Source organism: Gopherus flavomarginatus, chromosome 3 (assembly GCF_025201925.1).
Source record: "Gopherus flavomarginatus isolate rGopFla2 chromosome 3, rGopFla2.mat.asm, whole genome shotgun sequence".
Taxonomy (NCBI): Eukaryota; Metazoa; Chordata; order Testudines; family Testudinidae; genus Gopherus; species Gopherus flavomarginatus.
Window position 1 is genome coordinate 47,942,882 of NC_066619.1, and position 20,052 is coordinate 47,962,933.

A 20,052-nucleotide genomic window follows, 5' to 3' on the forward strand; every position below is an offset into this window, starting at 1 on the left:
TGAGTCAGATGCCACCAGCAGAAGGTTGCTTTTAGTTTTTGGTGGTTCAGATTCTGTAGTTTCTGCATTGCAGTGTTGTTCTTTTAAGACTTCCGAAAGCATGCTCCCTTCATCCGCCTCTCAGATTCTGGAAGGCACTTCAGATTCATAAACCTTGGGTCGACCACTGTAGCTATCTTTAAAAATCTCACACTGTTGGTACCTTCTTTGCGTTTTGTCAAATCTGCAGTGAAAATTGTTCTTAAAATGAACATGTGCTGGGTCATCATCCGAGACTGCTATAACATGAAATACATGGTAGATTGCAGGTAAAACAGAGCAGGAGACATACAATTCTCCCCACAAGGAGTTCAGTCACAAAATAATTCTCACATTATTTTTTTAACAAGCGGCATCAGCATGGAAGCATGTCCTCTGGAATGGTGGTCAAAGCATGAAGGGGCATATGAATGCTTAGCATATGGCAAATAAATACCTAGCAATGCTGGCTACAAAAGTGCCATGAAAACGCCTGTTCTCACTTTCAGGTGACATTGTAAATAAGAAGCTGGCAGCACTATCTCCCGTAAATGTAAACAAACTTGTTTATCTTAGTATTGGCTGAACAAGAAGTAGGACTGAGTGGATTTGTAGGCTCTAAAGTTTAACATTGTTTTGATTTTGAGTGCAGTTACGTAACAAAAAAAATTCTAAATTTGTAAGTTGCACTTTCAAGAGAATTGAAAAATACTGTTTCCTTTATCATTTTTACAGTGGAAATATTTATAATAAAAATAGTAATATAAAATGAGGAATGTACATTTTGTATTCTGTGTTGTAATTGAAATCAATATATTTGAAAATGTAGGAAAACATCAAAAATATTTAATAAATTTTAGTTGGTATTCTATTGATTAACAGTGTGATTAGAACTGCAATTAATCATGATTAATTTTTTAATTGCAATTAATTTTTTTGAGTTAATCATGTGAGTTCACTGCAATTAATTGACAGCCCTAATTAGAACTATGGTCTTTCATCTCCAAAAACACAGGACTCTACCACTTGAACTGAAAGGAGAATTCCCTTTGTTAACAGTAGTAGCAAGTACCTTGTCCTTTCTATGGTCCCTATCCCCACTCCTACACACACAGAGCCAATGGAATACACTGGCCCAATATCAGTCTCAAGAAAGATGTACCAAAAATAATAATTACTCTTTAACAGTGCCAGTACAGCTACAGCTGCTGGCAAGGCCAAATTACAAAACTCCTGGCTAAATAAGCTTTTTAATTATTTATTCACAATGGTGCCAACAGGCAGTGTTTTAATTTCTAAAGGAAAGATTATTCAGATGACTGTATCCACCAGTTCCTGATCTCCATTTAAGAGCCTGGCCTGTGGCAACTTCAGAACTGACCTGGAAAATTGCTATGGATTCTAGCAGACTGGAAAAATCCTTCTGCTTTTTAAAAAAATGAGAAACTCTGGCAAGCTCCATACAAGATCAATACACAGCACAGCAGAATGCGGCACGTCATCACACAGGCTATGTTCATCCATACTCCTGCAAGTTCAGAAGAGGTCATCAGCTCGTCTATTTACCATTATGTCACACATCATTGCTGGCGAGCTTCAAAAGCAGCAAAAAAGTCACTAACTGGCCACAGATCTGTGCATCTGAAGGCTGCTTTCAGTGTGAATGCAGACCCAACCAAAGGCGAAAGGAAGAGTACAATGGTGAAGAAAGAGTGCGTTTAAAAACACAACGCGTTACACATTCATAGGTTTCCTACAATGTTGTTCACTACTTTTATTTGCACCATACTTGCTATATGTTCCCTTCCACACACACCTCCTGCCCCAAAGAGAGGAAACAGAACGCCCACCTCCTGTGTAAGTTTCCTCTTCATTTCCCAGGAAAGCCTCCAGGTAGAGCCAATTAAGGTATAGTAATGTAAACCCCCTTTTCTTTTTTTCTGGCGTTCAGTCAAAAATCTTATTGCTGTAATTACAGCTGCTGTTTCTACTTGCTCTGAGCTGATATGGAAACATTCCCAGGCAAGGTGGCAGGATAGAGGCTGGAGGGACTTCAGTCAAGTATTTGCTATTTCAGCACACTAGACTAGAGGGAGAGCAGGAAGTTGATAACCACAATCAGTAGCTGTTTTGAAGCTGGTGTGGAAGGCTTCATAAGGGGCAGACATTCTTGTATGTACATGCATACCACTTTGATCAGGGGCTTCCAGCTTCTAACCTATCAGTAGAGAGTTCTATCAGGGGTACGAAGTCAGCAGCCATTCTGAGCACCAGTCAGATCTAGCTCAGTCATGTAGGGAGAAGACAGAGCTGCCAAGAATAACCCAAACTGAATCTGTGGGCTGGATCTCAGTACAGTTTCCTGTAATTTTATAGAAGTCAGTGCGACTGAGACTGGGAAAACACCATAAAGAAGGAATTGCAGACTGGAGGCCAAATGTCTTTGAGAGTTGTATCATATCATTGAACCAAAGACATTGTGTGAACCTACAGCTACAGTAATTATCAGTTTTTCTTACTGGCTCCACATTGTGAATGCAGAAACAATTGGTTATGTAGTACAACTAAAAGTTTAATCTAGTTGTCAATACAATACCCAGTATGAGCCTACGTGAAAGTAGATCTCTGATTATCTCAAGTTCAAATCCCTGTACTAATTTAAAAATAAAACCTTTATTTTATTTAAATCAAATATAAACACATAACAAAACAAAAAATGCATGCACAAGATGGAAATACCATATAAACAACAAAATTCAGGGTTCATTATTTGTAAAAAAAACATGAACCCATACAGGTCATGTAGGACATCAATTTTTATAGTGACTAAATAGATAATTAAGTGAGAACATAATCTATGAGTATCAGGTATTAATATATGCTAAACTGCAAAGTATGCAGTAGTTTAATGTGTGACCAGACATTCTCATTTTTTCCAAGTGTTTCTATTAGTCAGACATTTTTCCCATGGTTACTGTAGTCCATATCTTTGGAGGCCTCAAGCAGGGTGCCACACTGCAGCCATGCAGATGCAAAGGGCAAAGGGGCCCCAGAAGCAAGAACAGGCGCTGCATCCCAGGCAGTAGACTGGGGAATGGGAGAAGGAGAGGGAGTGCCATGGATGTCCTCAGGGAAATTGTCAACCATCATTCCCTGATGGACATAGAGCTTGACCACCACCCAGACAACTCTATCACCTTCACTTTTGTCCAGGTGGAGGACACTTGGTTTTAGCACTCCTGGTTGGACCACATTTATGTGTTTTGCTTTCACATCTTGGTGGCTCACTACTCCAGCATCAGGCTGGCCACATTCTTGGACCACCTCCTGGTGGTTGTGATGGCCTCACTGACACTCGAGAGGCCAGGGCCAGCCTACTAGCTTTTCAGTAGCAGTTTGTTGGAGGATGTGGGTTTTGCAGCATCCTTCCAGGAGTTCTGGCTGGCATGGTAAAGGCAGAGGCATGTCTTTCACTTAGCACAGAAGTAGAGTGGGATGTGAGGAAGATATGTTACCCCAAAATTCAAACCTAAGGCACCCCACAATGACCTTTATACCCTAACAACTCAATTGTCCATTTGGTCTGTTTGGGTAAGTAACAACAGGTGGTCTACCCTAGAGGAATTACCCGGGTTTTACCAGGGAGTTTTGTCTCTGACTTATGGAGGACTCCCCAGAACAGATTAGCTCTGTTAACCCTTGGGAGGATACAGCCTTCCGCTCAAAGGATTAACAGTGAGGCAGTAGTTTCTTCTAAAACAAAATAACCTTTATTTAACATATAATATTCCCTAATACGATACATCTAATACATATACCAAAAGAATAAGCCATAAACCTTCTTAACATAACAGTCATATATTCGAATACAAACTTTATCAGCACATATTCATATTCAAATACCCAATACTTCTGCTATTACATGACTAAACACACTTTTAAGTGGTTACAATCTGCACGCAATGGCCAGTTACATGCAGAATGCTGACAGCAAAACATTAAAACATAATAAACAACAAACACATACATACACAGACATCCAGACTTATTAACTCAGGCATACACATAACATTCTTCAACTGGAGTCCTTTACTAAAATCACAATGCTTGCTTTCTTTGTTGTCTTCTTCCCCTCTGCTCTGTCTGGGTCCTTCTGTTCTATCTCCTGCAGTTGGTATCAGCTCTGTTTCTTCAAGTGTTTCAGCTTCTTTAGATGTTCTTCTTCTTAATCTTCTCTTCCAGTGATGACTCTGCTGCTCTTCTAAAAAAGATGCCTTCCACTCACATGAGATGGATTGACTATGGCCTGTCAGCTCTACTCCTTATATATAGTTGGCCCACCAATCAGCTTCAAACCCTTTAGAATCTGGACAAGATTGAAAATGTACACCTTTACAGCTGGACATGTTTGAAGACCAGTGTTCTAGCTGACTGACCCCTTCCTTTAGGTGTTGGAGTGACCTTTATTTCACCCTAGTTTACCTACTTGCCATTAGTCAGACCATTTTAAGACTGTCATTTTGATTTTCACAGCTCTGATTCCTTGTGGCCGGCATTTTGTTTTCCCTCACTGTGACTGCTTAAAACTATCTATCTTTAGAATTACCAAAAAAATTACGTATTTATATGCACCTTATTATGTTTCACTGTTACTATTCCAGTTTCACTAATTTACATAAGCCCAAATCTTGATCTTTTCCCTACTTCAGGTAATGGTGACAATCAGCACCATTACTGCTGGACAGCGCCTAGTGGACATACGGTGAGAGTGAAAAAAGGCTAAACGGGATCCAGGGTTGTATTGCTATGGCGTCTGCCAGGGCAATCCAGGGAAAAGGGCACAAAATGATTGTCTGCTGCTGCTTTCATGGAGGAAGGATTGAGTGACGACATTTACCCAGAATCACCCGCGATACTGTTTTTGCCCCATCATGCATTGGGATCTCAACCCAGAATTCCAATGGGCGGGGGAGACTGCGGGAACTATGGGATAGCTACCCACTGTGCAACACTCCGGAAATTGACGCTAGCCTCGGTACATGGACACACATCGCCGGATTAATGTGCTTAGTGTGGCCGCGTGCACTTGACTTTATACAATCTGTTTCCAAATACCGGTTTCTGTAAAATCGGAATAATCCCGTAGTGTAGACATACTCTTAGTGTTAATCTTAGCTCTGCCTGATCCACTGAATGGCCTCAGCAGTAAAAGAAAACAAAAAATACACCCCTCCCAAAACCTCCTTCGTCATTGGGGAGATGTGGACATAAATTTATTAGCATTTGTAAGGCACTTAGATACTAGCCTGATGGACACCCATGAGAAATTAATAATTCTGTATTATTTGCTTTGGATGGTGTGCAGTAAATAAGGAAGTGGCCACATATTGAGTGATGAGGATAAAAAAAATTGAAGAACTACCTAGACATTGAATGAAACGGTGGGGAGCTAGACCCTGTAGAAAAAATAATGTATAATTAAGACTATCATAATTTATAGCCACAAGGGGGCCATGTTAAGGTCAGATGGGCAACATAAATTCTTGCATTTTCTAACATTTATGTGCTTGACTTTGCAATCTATGTAACACTCTTTTAATATGGGGGGGTGTAAGTAGTTTACAGGGATTTTAAGGAAAAAGGTAAACACTAATTCTATTATGTACATGAGTAACATTTGAATTCTAAGCCTTCAGCACTGCAACTTAGCTTGAGCTACAGATATTAGCTTGTAGCAAGAGAAAGGTGAACCCTAGCAGGGGAAAATGGACTGCTAGCACCAGGTACTGGATCCAGCATTTGGATCAGGGGGATCTCAGACTGGCTCCCTCTTTTCCCTGCTGAAAGAGATAGTGGACTCCTGCCCCATGTAGTGCCACTTGATGGGGCTAAGAGGTGCATGACCTGGTTCTCTTTTCTTCCACACCACACTACAGTTCCTCTGACAACAGCAAGTTGTCTGTTTTCAGGATTTTCAGTGCAGTGGCTGTGGCTGTGGAGGTAGCAGTGGCAGCATGGGCCCATTTCTTTAGAACGTTCATGTTTAATTATTATTTTGGCAAGCTGCCAACATTTTTGCTGACAAAGGAAGCATGCACTTGGAAATAGCAATTGTCAAAAGTTTATAACAGCTAAACCTGAATGGAATTTCCTGGAACAAAGAGAAGGCACTTTTCTAGCCCAAAGGCTTTCTTCCTGCCAAATTACAAAGAACTGATGCAAACACTGAAGGTGTGAGAGCTTCTCAAAAAAGGTCATAAAAATCTTTTATAACAGAAAGTGTTAGGCACCATAAACATAAATGGTTGCCATCAGCGCCTCTGATAATAAATTATAATCAATGAATCATAGTATGTGTAACTAAAGCAAATGGTTTCGTCCTTCATGAGTCATCTCTTTCTATTCTTCCCCTTAGAATGAAAAGCATGAGATCTCACATAGACTGACTACATGATATTGTGTGTCATACTTGGGCTTTATACATCATCTTCAGGTGATATCATGGCCGCTCCTTCTCTCTGTCCCTCACTATGTTGGTCTCAGTCCACCAGCCTGAATTTAGCAAAATCACAATAAGACTGCCCATAAGGCAGGCTAGTACACTTTCTCCCTTTGAGTGATCTGATAAACTGAGGCTAAGATGTACTGTTTGAATCTACAAGGAAGGCAATTCCATTGTGATTTTGCTAAAGTAGTCAGGAAGCATTCAGTGGGAAAGAGATTGACATCTTTTTATCCTTAGTGTCAGTAGAAAACATTGTACTTTTCTTGTCTTTCTGAACTCCCAGGAGAAGGCTTTGCCTCAAGGGAAAATATTTTTAGTACATCAGCTTGAGTGTATCTGCTGCCGCACTGAGTGCAACTGCAAGAAACATAAGTTTCTACCTACTGGGCAATGGAAAGAAAATCATTGAAAATATTTCTACAGAAATTAGAGTCTAATACACTGGATTTCTTAGATCTTCTTCCTAATAATTGCATCAACTTTCAGCCCTGGTGCCATAACTTTAGAATCCTAACGACATTAACAATCCCATTAAGTTATCAAATTATAATAGTAAAACAATTTTAAGGTCTGTCTAAAAGGACCCAGTTAGGATGTGATTATGATGTGAATTTATAACAGTAAAATAATGGAAATGCATGTCTGTGAAGGTCAAGTTATGATGCCATTAGAATGCTTCTGCCACAGAGTCTCATAATATTGAAGAATACTACATATCACTGGGGATATAGTTATTCCATCTATGCAGGCTGTGTATATAATGGATATAAATATTATGTTCAGCACTTGTACTGTAGTATTGTAATATATGGCACTTGTAAATGGTTAACAAAGGGAACCAAACACCTGACCAGAGGACCAATCAGGAAACAAGACTTTTTCAAATCTGGGTGAGGGGAAGTTTTGGGTGTGAGTTCTTTGTTCCTTGTCTTGGTTCAGTGACCCTCTCGGCTCTGAGAGTGATCTATCTCCAGGCTTTCTAATCTTCTGTTTCCAAGTTCTAAGTACAAGGATAGTAAGACAATAGGTTTATATTGTTTTTTTGTATTTACATGTGTGTAGTTGCTGGAATGTGTTAAATTGTATTATTTTTGGATAAGGCTGTTTATTCATTTTTTCTTTTAAGCAATTGACCCTGTATATTGTCACTTTGATACAGAGACCATTTTATGTCTTTTTCTTTCTTTTTATATAAAGCTTTCTTTTTAAGACCTGTTGGATTTTTTTTTTTAGTGAGGACTCAAGGGGATTGAGTCTGCAGCTCACCAGGGAATTGGTGGGAGGAAGAAGACAGAGGGGAAGAGAGAATCTCTTTGTGTTAGATTTACTAAGCCTGACTTTGCATACCCTCTGGGTGAGGGGAGAGAGAGATTGATCTCTCGGTACTTGTATTTCAAGGACTAGAGTACCCAGGGCAGGGAAATCTGGGAGGAGGTAAAGAGGGAGAAGGGAAGTGGGTTATTTCCCTTTGTGGTGAGACTCAGGGCATCTGAGTCTTGGGGGTTCCCCAGGGAAGGTTTTGAGGAGACCAGAGTGAGCTAGACACTGGAATTCTGGTTGGTGGCAGCGATATCAGATCCAAGCTGGTAATTAAGTTTGGAGGTTTCATGCTAGCTTCTTATGTTCTGAACTCTAAGGTTCAGATCTGAGTAGGACAGTTATGACAGGGCCCTATGGCTATGATGACCCAAGGGGTCACAGTGCCGTCGGTACATATTAGGGGAAGATAAGGCTTCAATGGCAGGCTTAATTCTGATCTTCCTCGCTTGTGTGCATTAATCTTTTAAAGCAGTATTACCATATAAATAATTCTATAACACAGAATCTAATATTGTTACTACAAAAAGATACAGGAACATTTATTATAATTTTCATATTTGAGGCATGAGACTACTATATAAGTATCTGAGTACTAAGTCTGTTCTCTTTTCTTAACTTTACAAGCAAGCTTCCTATTTACATAATTTCTGAGGAATAAATTCATACATATTTCTGTAATGAATCTTAGTTAAGATTTGACAGAAATCATTTTAATATATCTGTAACAGTGTAGCCAACCCTGACTACAGAATGAGCCACACCTGGCAGAGATCAGGATGATTGCCCCATGAAGAGCAGCAGAAGGCAATGCTCAGGGATTAGAGACTGCTAAGAGTGAGCAGGCTCTAGCAAAGAGTCCTGACCGTTCAGACTCAAACTTCAGCCAGGTAAGGCCTGAAAGTGGCCTGCCAAAGCAGGAAAGACCCCAGGCAGGAAGTCCTGGGAAGAGAAAGAGAAGCTTTTGTTTGTGTGAACTTTTGGCTGGACTTGAAAATTTAACAAACATTCAAAATAAAGTTAATAGTGCACAACTCAAGAAGGGAAGGGAATGAACAAAAGAGTATATGTTTCTTGAACAGTTCAAGATGGGGAACTGAGGCAGGCTGCCTGTAGCACGATCCTAGGCCATGCAGGGTCACACAAGAGGTGGCCAGTCCACTAAAACTGCCATAGTTGGCAGGATTTTACAGAGTCATCTACTACTAAGGAGGGAAGTGGCAACAGTGCAGCAATTAGAGGAAGCTGTTCATCTGATGTCTGAACAGTTGCAATGGACATAGGCAGTTCTTCTGCAGGAATGGTGGCAGCAGAAGGTACAGATGGTGGGGTTTGGGGCACAGCAGTGCTGGCAGGGAGACCACTGCCTCCTACATGAGAGTAATCTCTGTGCATGTTTCTGATGTGGCAGAACAGGGCACAGAAGATTTCAGTGCTGCAGGAGGCAGTACGAATACTGTTGGGGGATGTATAAGAAAAAATAGAAGCATGGGAGGGTAAGGTCCTGGAGTAAGGGTCCACCCAAACATTTTAGAGCGGAGAGACAGGATACAGTAAAAAGGTATGTCTTTCCATAATGAAGTCGGCGGGAAGGGAAAATCCATGAAGACCAAGAGAGAAACTCAAAGAGATGGGCAGTCATGAGGGGAGACAGTCTGTATGTTACAGAGATACGTCAGCCCCAAGTACCGGTAGTCAGGGAAACACGTGGGGGTGATGATGGTCACAGCAACCTCTTCTGTGACTGAGTGGAGGGAAGAAATAAAGCCAGAACTGGCTGCTGGGCAACATGCTCAAAATGTGGGAACCCCTAGGGAACAGCAGGGTTGCATTAGCATTTGGGAGAAGGGGACGAAGACTGAGGCTGCAATAAAAGTGGACCTTCCCATCATGGCAGTACCTCCTGCCAAGATGTGAAACAGAGCCCCAGGAGGAGACGATATAGGCAGCATGACCTCTCTGGTGAAGAAGTATCAGCAGGAATTAGCTGCTATGGAAGAAGCCAGGTAGCTGTTGTATGAGTTCAGCCATCTATCTCGGTCATCAGTTAGATGTCTTCATTAATTTTAATGAAAGACTAATCTTTGCACCCCACACAAATAACTAATGTATTTTGTCTCTAGCAACAAAGTATATGAGCCTTCAACTAATATAAAAGAAAAGACCATCTTAAACGATGCTTATTGGTGCAAATTCTGCCCTCAGTTATACCCCTGCGTCCCTAAAGAAGCCAGTCAGGGTGCATGGGTGTAAATGAGAACAGAATCTGATTCACTTTATTAAAACCTAGCGAGTAAACTATTGGCGTCAATGTTGAGAATTCCATCTGAAATAGGCTTAATACCTTAGTAAGACAGCTTCTGTCATAATGTAAAATTTGTAGGACAGTCTAATTTTTACATACTGAGCATTTAGGAAATTCAGATAGCTCCAAAATAGTCAGGAACAAAGGGACAAGAATTAAAACAGTAGCAAAACTGAGCTAACGTGAAAATGAGAGAGTTCCAACAAAACCGTGCACTATAAAGATAAAGAAACAAATAATTTTAATGCTGTAGGGTCACAATCTACTCATTTATGCCAGGATAAATCCAGAATAGCTTCACTCATCAGATCACATTTTTAATATAGTTCTTCTGGATATCTATTGCTGTAATTGAAAGCAAAATTTCAAACAACAGTAAGTCAAAGCGCATTACAGAACTTCTACTGTGCTGATGAAAGGTCCACATGGTCAGTTATTGTATGGCAAGCTAGTGGACTGTAGATTTACACCCCGCTTGCCATGCAGAAAATCCTGAAGACAAGCCCTTAGACTACAGAGAAAAAGAAAACACCCATGACTATCTCAATGGTATTTGTTAGCTACTTTTGTTGACCGAGCATAAAAAACAAAATTTTTTTTTAAAAATTACTGTTTTCATTAAATGCATTTCAGCCATCTAATACATTTAGTGACTTGCAAAGTCACATTTAATAGAGGGATAAAATTATTTTTCTTAACAAGCATTAGTTATAATAATAAGCATATAATAATAAAAATAATAAGCAGACAGATTACAAATGTAATTTGTCATACAGCAGAAACATAGATTTGACTCACCTAGCCATCCTGATCCAGAATTGGGTATGCACATATCTGTCTCAGCACTGGGCAACACAAATCCAACCACAAAAACCTCTACCCCATCAGCCATTAGTGCCATTCCAAGAACAAAGAAGAGAGTCCACTGAAAACGGCCATGTCCACACTCTTGTATAATCAGCTCATACTGCTGCGCTAGCTCCTCTTCATCAGCTTTCCTCTCTGTTTCCAGTTCATGACGGTCCTTATATTCATCATGGATGGGCTGCTGTAGGGCCACTAAGCCATCCTTGCCTTGCCCTATGTTTGGGATTCCCTGATATTCCCCCTCATAAATCTCATCATCTTCATCATGCCCTTCAGTTGCTTCACTTGACCCTTCATCATCGTTGGCTTCTCCATCATAATTTCTTTCTTGTGTATAGTAGTCATCATCATCTTCCTCATCCTTGAATTGTTTATAGGATCTCTGCGTATACCCATCCTGAACTTTGTCAACCGTTTTATTCACCTTCTTTACAGTTTGTCTCTTCACTTCCTTGGCAATGTCCTTAGCCCCTTTCACTAATGAAGTCCTGTCTTTGTATGTGTCTTCCATCTTGTATTAATGTATGATGGTCCTACTGCAAATGGATCTATTGATTCTGTCTGGAATATTTAATCTGTGCTAGACATCAATAGTGGAGATGCGAGAACATGTTCAGCTTCAACAAGATATCTGCAAAATATAAAAAGAGAATATTCTTATTTATATTTTGTTCCCTCTTAGATGCTCCTTCACACGGGTATAGTACCCTATTAATAATTGTTTGGGAGCTACAGCTTTCAGTGGCTGCATTTCCACAACTATAGCGAAGGGCTCCAAAGATGGTGTACATATATTTTCTTTGAATGTTATTAAGAAAATCCCTGTTTCCCGACACATTTGCACTATGGAATTTATTGTCTGCTGGTGTCTCATCCAACATTAATTTTCAGTTTGAAAGAAAAAAATCTCTATACTAGTAATTTAAAATAAACATTGCGTATTTCCAATTTATGAAAAAAATGTCAGGGATGAACATCACACTACAATGTCATTTTTTAATAAGCTAATTTATGCTTGTGAAAAGTGAACAGATAAACAGCTATGGATACATAAGTCTATTTACAAATATCAGCTGTGCAAGCTTCCCCATATTAGCCCATCAATGTGCTTCAACTTTGACCCAGAGGAGCCACATCTAGTGATGAAAGGGTAGTCCAGTCTTCATAAAGATTCAAAGACTGTTCCAAAGTATGTTGAAATCAATGGAAAGACTTCCACTGACTTCAATAAGACATTAAATCATACCCTCAATCCTTAGTGCCAGTTTTAAACTGTAATGATGTTGACACCTGAACTAAGGAAATGGACTGAGAACATTAGTTAATTGCACACAGGCCATAAAACATTCTGTGGTTAATGCCTTCAGTCACCTTGGGTGGTATTTTCAAAGCAGCTAAGTGATTTAGTACATAAGAACGGTCATACTTTCCTTTCACACCATTCCTTACCCATGCTAGCTAATAGCCATTAATGGACTTAACCGCCATGAATTTATGTAGTACTCTTTTAAACCATGTTATATTCCCAGCCTTCACAACCTTCTCAGGCAAGGAGTTCCACAGGTTCTTATGTTAAGTTGATTTTAAAGCGTGCCTCCCTCCAGTTAAAATTAGCATATACTATAAACAGGAAGGGGCTAAAGAAAGTTATTTTGAAGAAGTTTTGCTTTAAGAAATATATTATGACTGAAAAAGTACTCAAACTGATATAAATTAAAAACTGAACCTGGGGTCAGATTAAAAGCCAATGTTTGGTTGAGTTTTTTTAAATCAAATTCCCTTCCTTATGTCTAATGCATTCAATTTTCCCCCCTCATTTTAATAGTTATCCACCATTTTTGCTGTTTGCATAAGCAAGTAGTTCATGCAGTGGTTCTCATGCCTCAGCATGCAGTGACTGGAGTACAAACAATGCATAGGAATGTTTAAAACCAAGATAACTACTGTTTTTGTTGAAAACAATTTGATTCATTAAACCATTTACATTAATAATAGGTTTAAACTTTTCCCCCCAACCAATGTTTTACTAATTGGCCTTTTAAAATAAAGAGTATTTTACATGTAAGGTGGAATTTTCAAAAGTGCTCAGCATCGCCTAACTCCGCTCCTTGCACTAAAGTCAATGACAGTTTGCAACTGAGCTCTGTAGGAGTAGATCTAAACCAATGCTGATTACTTTTTAAAATTCACCCTTAAAGTAATGTGTTGTACTAAATACTTATCCTTAAAAGTGTAGTTCAGAAATCCATTTTTAGATTGGCATTGTTCTGGGGCATAGGCAGAATTATAAAATGCATTATGAAAGATAGGACACAGTAATTTTAATAACAGAAAAAACTGAAGTCATATAATGTGCGTCTAACCTTAAAAATCAACGTTTTAATAAAACTAAAAGAAATGTTAGGACTTTCTTCATAAATATTACCAAAAGTTACCACAGTTCTCTATTTTTTATTCCCTCGGTCTACATTAATTTTACACATTTTGAATGTTCCTCAAATCAGTCAAAGGTCAGAGTAACTTTCAAATGTTTTATGCAAACCAAAGCAGTCACCAGCAGAAAAACTGAGCATTTAAAAAAATGAGAGTGCAATATTTATGATAGAAAACTATAGCCTAATTTTAGACTCATATTGTTCCTCCTTAGTAGGTCTATTGGGCCAAGGCCACTGCTGTCATTAAAGTTCTTTAGCTTTGAAAGTGTCCCTCAAAAGATATTATTGGTAGTGTGACCATATTCCTCTATGCGGAATATGGGACACCTGGTATAATTACTCACATTCAAGCGAGTTCAACGGCAATCAATCAAAACTATCCAGTACAAACATTCAAATTAACATCAAGCTGACACCCCTGTTAAAAAGAAATACTGCAGAGCTGGATTCTTTTTATTTACCTTCTTATCTCTAAGGCTTTAGGGTTCACATAGGGATGAGTGACAGGCACCCTTACCCCCCCCCCACACACACACGGAGAGATCACACACACACACACTCCCATATACCTCTCTTACATAGGGTGACTGATGGACTTAACCCTCCCTGCCCAGCGCTCTCCGCCCTCCATGCCTGGTTAGGCCCCTGGGACAGACCCAAAGAGTGGGTGGGTGGGTGGGCGAAAGGGGTTGCTGTGTAGCCTGCAGGTTGAAATTGCTTCCTCCCCGCAACTCCAGAGCTCAGCTGAGGAGAGGAGAGGCTCCTCCATGCAAGCGCTGTGCTGGGCTTTGGCACATGCAGGGCTCAGCTCCTCCAGGCCAGTGTCCCGACCCGGAGGGCCTTGGGCTTTCCCAGGGCGCCAGCCCAGCCAGAGGCAGTGGGAAAGGAAGGTGCCTGACAGCCAGGCTGTTGGTGAGCTGAGCGCTTCCGCCAGGAGCTGGTTCTCCACACAGCACTAGGAGTGGGACGCGACCTGCCGTAGGGGATATGGAGGAACTGCAGGGTGGGGGCCAAGGGAGAAAGCAGGGAGAGGATAGCGAGAGGAGAAGCACATAAAAGGCGGATGAGTGGACAGCACTGGTGACACATAATTGGCCACCGCCTGGCACCTGCCCACACTCACCAGCCACTGCAGCGTGCAGCCAGTGCCAGCCGGAAATGGAACGGGGCCCTGCTGGCCGAAAGCCGGCCTCATGCTGCACCTTTGCCCCACCACCAGCCTTGCACACCCACCCCCCATTGTCAGCCACTGGACCCCCACCACTCACCGTTGGTGGACGGCTGGCTGGCGAACAGAGATCCGGCCAACACTACTGATGGGTGGGAGGGGGACAGAAAATATCAGTCAATCTGCCCATTTTTAAGAAAAAGGCAGGACATCTGCAGGAAGGCTTAAATACGGGAAATCTCCCTTTAAAAGCAGGACACGGTGGGGGCTGATGTTCACACTACCCTCCTTCTGTCAGTGGTGTGTCCCCTCATTAGGAGTGCTTCCACTGACTGAAGAGGGCAAGTGTTGGGGCCAAGAGTCAGGGCTCTCAGCTCCATACAGCTCCCCATTAAGGGCCCAGCAGCCCCCAGGGTCTTCTCGTCTCCATGCTTCCAGCCGGGAGCTGGAGGAAGCCACTGGGGGCGGAGGGGGCAGTGTCATGGAGCTTCTCGCCTCCACGCTCCCCACCAGGAACAGGGGGAAAACCGCTCAGGGCTTCTCTCCTCTGGCGGGAAGATCTGAGCCTGGAGTCCAATCGGCTGCTCCTGGCGGGAAGCAGGAAATCAGGACCCCGGGGGAAGCAGGGCTCCCAGTCCCAGCCCAAGCCCAGAGCCTGGGTGGCAGCCTGGCTGAGAGCAGAGACCAGGCAGCAGCTGGAGAGCCAGTTTCCAGCAGAGCCGTGAAATTGACAAGAATGACAGCCAACAGCCAATGTAAGGAACATAGTGTCTACACAGACACTGTGTTGCCCTAACTACACTAACATAAGCTCTATTCGTCTCATGGTGGTGTTTTTATTATGTCGGCATAGCAGGGGAATTACATCAGCAGTGGAGCATTTCAGTGTGTACACCTCCACTGTTTTGTCGACAAGGCTTTAGAGAGAAAAGTTAATGTTTTCTTGCAAGTTGTCTCAGATGTGAAAAATGACTAAGGAGAAATAGAAAAATATTATGTACTATGATATCATATCAAAATATAATGCTTTTCAAAATTTTATTCAAGCTCTTTAACATTTTATATGTGACACAATTCACAAGACAAAGGCCTATATCCAGAAAACCACATGCTACTTGAAGCATATGAGTAGTCCCTCTATACTTAAAGTTACACGTGTGCTTGTGCAAGTCGCTGGAATAGGGTCTTACGTAGCACAAAGCTTGACTACTGATCTGCATGCTAGGTAGCTCCACAAGGGGGATGTGGGGAAAACCCTGAGGCAGCAGGAGTCTCTGGGACCATTACATGCTGCCTTCTCCCAGGGAGAGAGAAAAGAGGAGTCATCGAACAATGGATCCTTCAGTCTCATCCCCAGCCCACCTTTATTTATTTGTGGCTATGGGGCCACTCCAGAGCTCACATCAACTGGAATGCTACCCTCCCCTTCCCAGCGGAACTGTGCTGGTATTGCTGTTAAAGGAGCCTCTGCAGTCACAGGGGTGGTATTTGCTTCATAGGGCAGGTAAATCCAATTAAAGGATAAATACATGAATTTAAGGAAGAGGAGGTACCAATGTTTCTAAGTCACCACACCTCATATCCAAAGGTGGAATATGAATAGTATTCTACCTAGTTGTAAATCAAAGATAGACCTTTCATGTGTAAGCCTAATTTATATCACTTGCCTTGTACAGTAATGATTGTTGAGAAAATTATGGCTTTTCCTTTCAGGGAAACCACTGGAAGTCAGAAGCAGAAAAAGATTTCAAATGAATACAGAAATCAGATTGAAGGGTATTTAAAAAGCCTTCTGTCAGGGTTCTATAACATCAGATTGAAACTTAGAATACACATCCCAAACTAAGAGAATTGATTTTCTTCATGTACAAATGGATGGAAAAAAAATCAGTATTTCTGAAGCTACGCATTTTTTTAAAATTGGGATTTTTTTAAAAAAAATACTATAATATCCAATAATTAAAATAGTTTGGGTAGGTGGATATTCTACAACCCAGACTACTTTTACCTTTTTAAACAATAAAGCAGCCACTACACTAAATCTTCCAAATGAAATACTGCACACACATGCCATAGTTCACTTATTTTTGATTATTCGGTATCATTGCACATAATTGGATCTGTATACTCTACACCAATATACATCATAATTATGTCTTCATAAAAATTCACATACTCTGTTGCTCCCCTCACAATTCCATGCCATAGCAAGATAACAGTTGATGAAATTACAGTACTTATATTAAAAATAATAATCCAACATACATTATTTTTAAAACCAAGGAAATAACCATAAGAAGATCATATTGTGGCAGCATGGTATGTAATAGCACTCCAGGGAGAGGGAAGCTGTGGTAATATGTTGGCTTACTAGGTTTTGAGACATGCTAGTAATGAATAAATTCATCTATATTACATAGCTGCAAGAAGGGGAATATCTGAGTGTTTGATTATTCCTTCTGAAACTCTATATGCTGTTACAGCAAAAACTCAGTTTTATAAAACAACAATTTAGGGCCCAATCCTCATTTACATTAAGTCTCTCTTTAAAGGGCCCTACAGAGAATGTAAAAGGTAACTCCCACCTACTTTACGATCCCTTTAAACTGCCAGAACAATGCAAAAGGGCCTTAGTTTAAATGAGAATCAGGCCCTGGTAATGTTTTTCCTGCTTAAGGACACTCAAATCCACCTGGCAAGAGACAGGGAACCTAGTTCTCTGCTCGCACACTGTTTATACAGTGTAACTCCATTGACTTCAACCGATTTACTTCTCAGTTACACTGGTGTACTAAAGAGAAGAATCTGGAAACTGCACTTAGTAGAAATAAATAAACAAACAAATAAATAACCCAGCAACATTACTGTCACATTTTAACTTAGAAATAAAGCATACAAGAGACAGGAAATGCTAAAGTGAACCAATGTTCTAGAAAAGAATCCAGAAACCTTCTCCAGGCCTGTGTCTTTTATTGATAAACATTTAACAATATGAAGAGTACTACATTAAAGTTGAACACTATATTTAACAAGGGAAGCAGAAATAGCAAATGCTATTTGTGCAACTTTGTGGAGTTGCTAGACTGATCACCCTCACACTTATTGTGTAAAATATAGCCAATTGCTTGATTATACTTATGGTTCAGTATTAAAAACGTTCAAGAGACCAAATAACCAAGCTTAGCCAATTTATTGTCTAAAGACAGGGCAATACAATGCAGAAAGGAAAGTGTTACTGCGTTACCAATCCATCTAGGACAGGAGTGGGCAAAATTTTTGGCCCAAGAGCCACATCAGGGGTGCAAAACTGTATGTAGGACCGGGTAGGGAAGGCTGTGCCTCCCCAAACAGCTTGGCCATTGCCCTCAACTGCCCCCTGACAGCCCCCCTCAGAATCCCTGACCCATCCAACCCCTCCCCCCCTCCTGGGACCCCGGCCCCTAACCACCCTCCAGGACCCCACCCTCATCCAACCGCCCCACTCCCTGTCCCCTGACTGCCCCCCCGTGAACCTCCATCCCATCCAACTGCCCTCTGCTCACTGTCTCCCCCCCCAACCTCCGCCCCATCCGCACTGCCCGGCAGGAGCAGCGGGTCAGAGCACTGGCGGCACGGTGCACTGAGGTTGCAGGGGAGGGAGAACAGCAGGGGAGGGGCAGGGGGCTAGTCTTCCAAGCTGGGAGCTCAGGGGTCGGGCAGAACGGTCCTTTGGGCTGAATGTGGCCCACGGACCGTAGTTTTCCCACCTCTGATCTAGGAATTAGTTTTTTCACAGCATTCAGTTCCCCTTCTATACTCCAAACTAGCCCTAAATCATATGTTTGTTTATGAGCTAAAATCACTCTGTAGGTCACCCAAGATTACTATTCACCAATCAGATTTCTACCTTGTTTTTCTTGTGTCTGGGGGTTCCTTATCTTTTGTTGTTGACACTACATCCCAAATCTTAGCGGCTTTGAAGGCACTCCCTACCTGTACCAAGACATACAACAAATATATCTTGTCTTTAACAGGTTTCGTATTTGCCATTGCAAATAACATTACTGCACTCTTCCCTATAGTAAGAATAGTGAACATTACAAATACTGAGGTAACTATAACTATTAAGTTAAGGTTTTAGTGGCTAGACTTTAAGGGCAACCACTGTATGTGGCACTGTACAACACACATGCTGTGATAAATGAAGGGGGAGGTGGTAGCTCCCTTTTATGGATATCCAGCCAGCCAGTTAGCTATAAAGTCCCTCTTGGTGGCTGTTCTCTGCTTGCTTTACCTGTAAAGGGTTAAAGAGTCTCCCTGGCTAGGTAAAAGAAAGGGAGTGGGCACCTGACCAAAAGAGCCAATGAGAGGGCTAGAACTTTTTAAAATTTGGAAAAAAAACCTTCCCTTTGTCTGAGGTGGTTTTTCTCCGGGAAAGAGAGGAACAGGATGCAGTTATGCTGTAAAAAGCTTTAAAACCAGTTCTGAAAAAGCATCAGTTCACACTCAACCCTATTTATCTGAAACCCCAAATATATAAGTAATCAGGGAATGTCTAGGAAGGCACGATTAGGGTTATTTCTTACTGGCTTGTGGACTCTTCTGCGCTAACCTCAGATGCTTTTGTTTTGCTTGTAACCTTTAAACTGAACCTCAAGAGAGCTATCTTGATGCTTAATTTTTATAATTGTTTCTTTTAAGATCTAGCAAAAAGCCTAAGTTCCAAATGTATTTCCTTTCTTTTGGGGTTTAACAACATTTATCTTTTTTAAGAACAGAATTGGATTTTTGTGTCCCTAAAAGGTTTGTGCATGTTGTTTAATTAGCTGGTGGCAACAGCTGATTTCCTTTGTTTTTCTCTGAGCTCTTCCCGGGAAAGGGGGTGGTGAAAGGCCTTGAGGGTACCCCACAGGAAGGAATTCCCAAGTTTTCCTTCCTGGGTTCTCAAAAGGGGGCATTCTTTTGCACTTGGGTGGTGGCAGCTCTATACATCCAAGGTCAAAGAGAAACTGTGACCTTGGGGGTTTAATACCAGCCTGGAGTGGCCAGTATTAATTTTTAAAATCCTTGTGGGCTCCCACCTTCTGCACTCAAAGTGCCAGAGTGGGAAATCAGCCTTGACACAGGCATTTTTCCTTTTTTCTGAAATCAAGACCATTTCTTGTCTAGGAAACAATAACTGACAATAGAAATATGGCCTGGTCACAATTAAATACCCCATACACCTTTTGTAAAGTTGACAGAGGATAAAATATACAAAAAATTACATTTACTGTTAAGAGTTATTTAAATCTCTGATACAAGTCACGATGGAGCCCAATCTCCATCATTTCCAAATTTGCCCCATTGTAATTAAGTATTGGAGGTTTCATCCCAAATGATCCATTTAATTTCTTTTGTAGGTTTTACCAAACTAGTTTTGCTGAAGAGTTACTTCTTTTATTTTTTATATGGATGT

The 20,052-nt window shown here is 41.1% G+C and overlaps 1 protein-coding gene across 5 annotated transcripts in view; it reads right to left on the minus strand.

The window, feature by feature from the left end:
• SV2C (synaptic vesicle glycoprotein 2C) overlaps window positions 1-20,052 on the minus strand; it is a 245,395-nt gene that overhangs the window by 122,119 nt on the left and 103,224 nt on the right. For all 5 annotated transcript variants that reach the window (XM_050944577.1, XM_050944578.1, XM_050944574.1 and 2 more), the window contains one exon: window positions 10,944-11,643. In XM_050944577.1, the coding sequence (XP_050800534.1) occupies window positions 10,944-11,523 (580 nt within the window). In that variant the 5' untranslated portion in view covers window positions 11,524-11,643. The remainder of the gene's footprint in view (window positions 1-10,943; window positions 11,644-20,052) is intronic.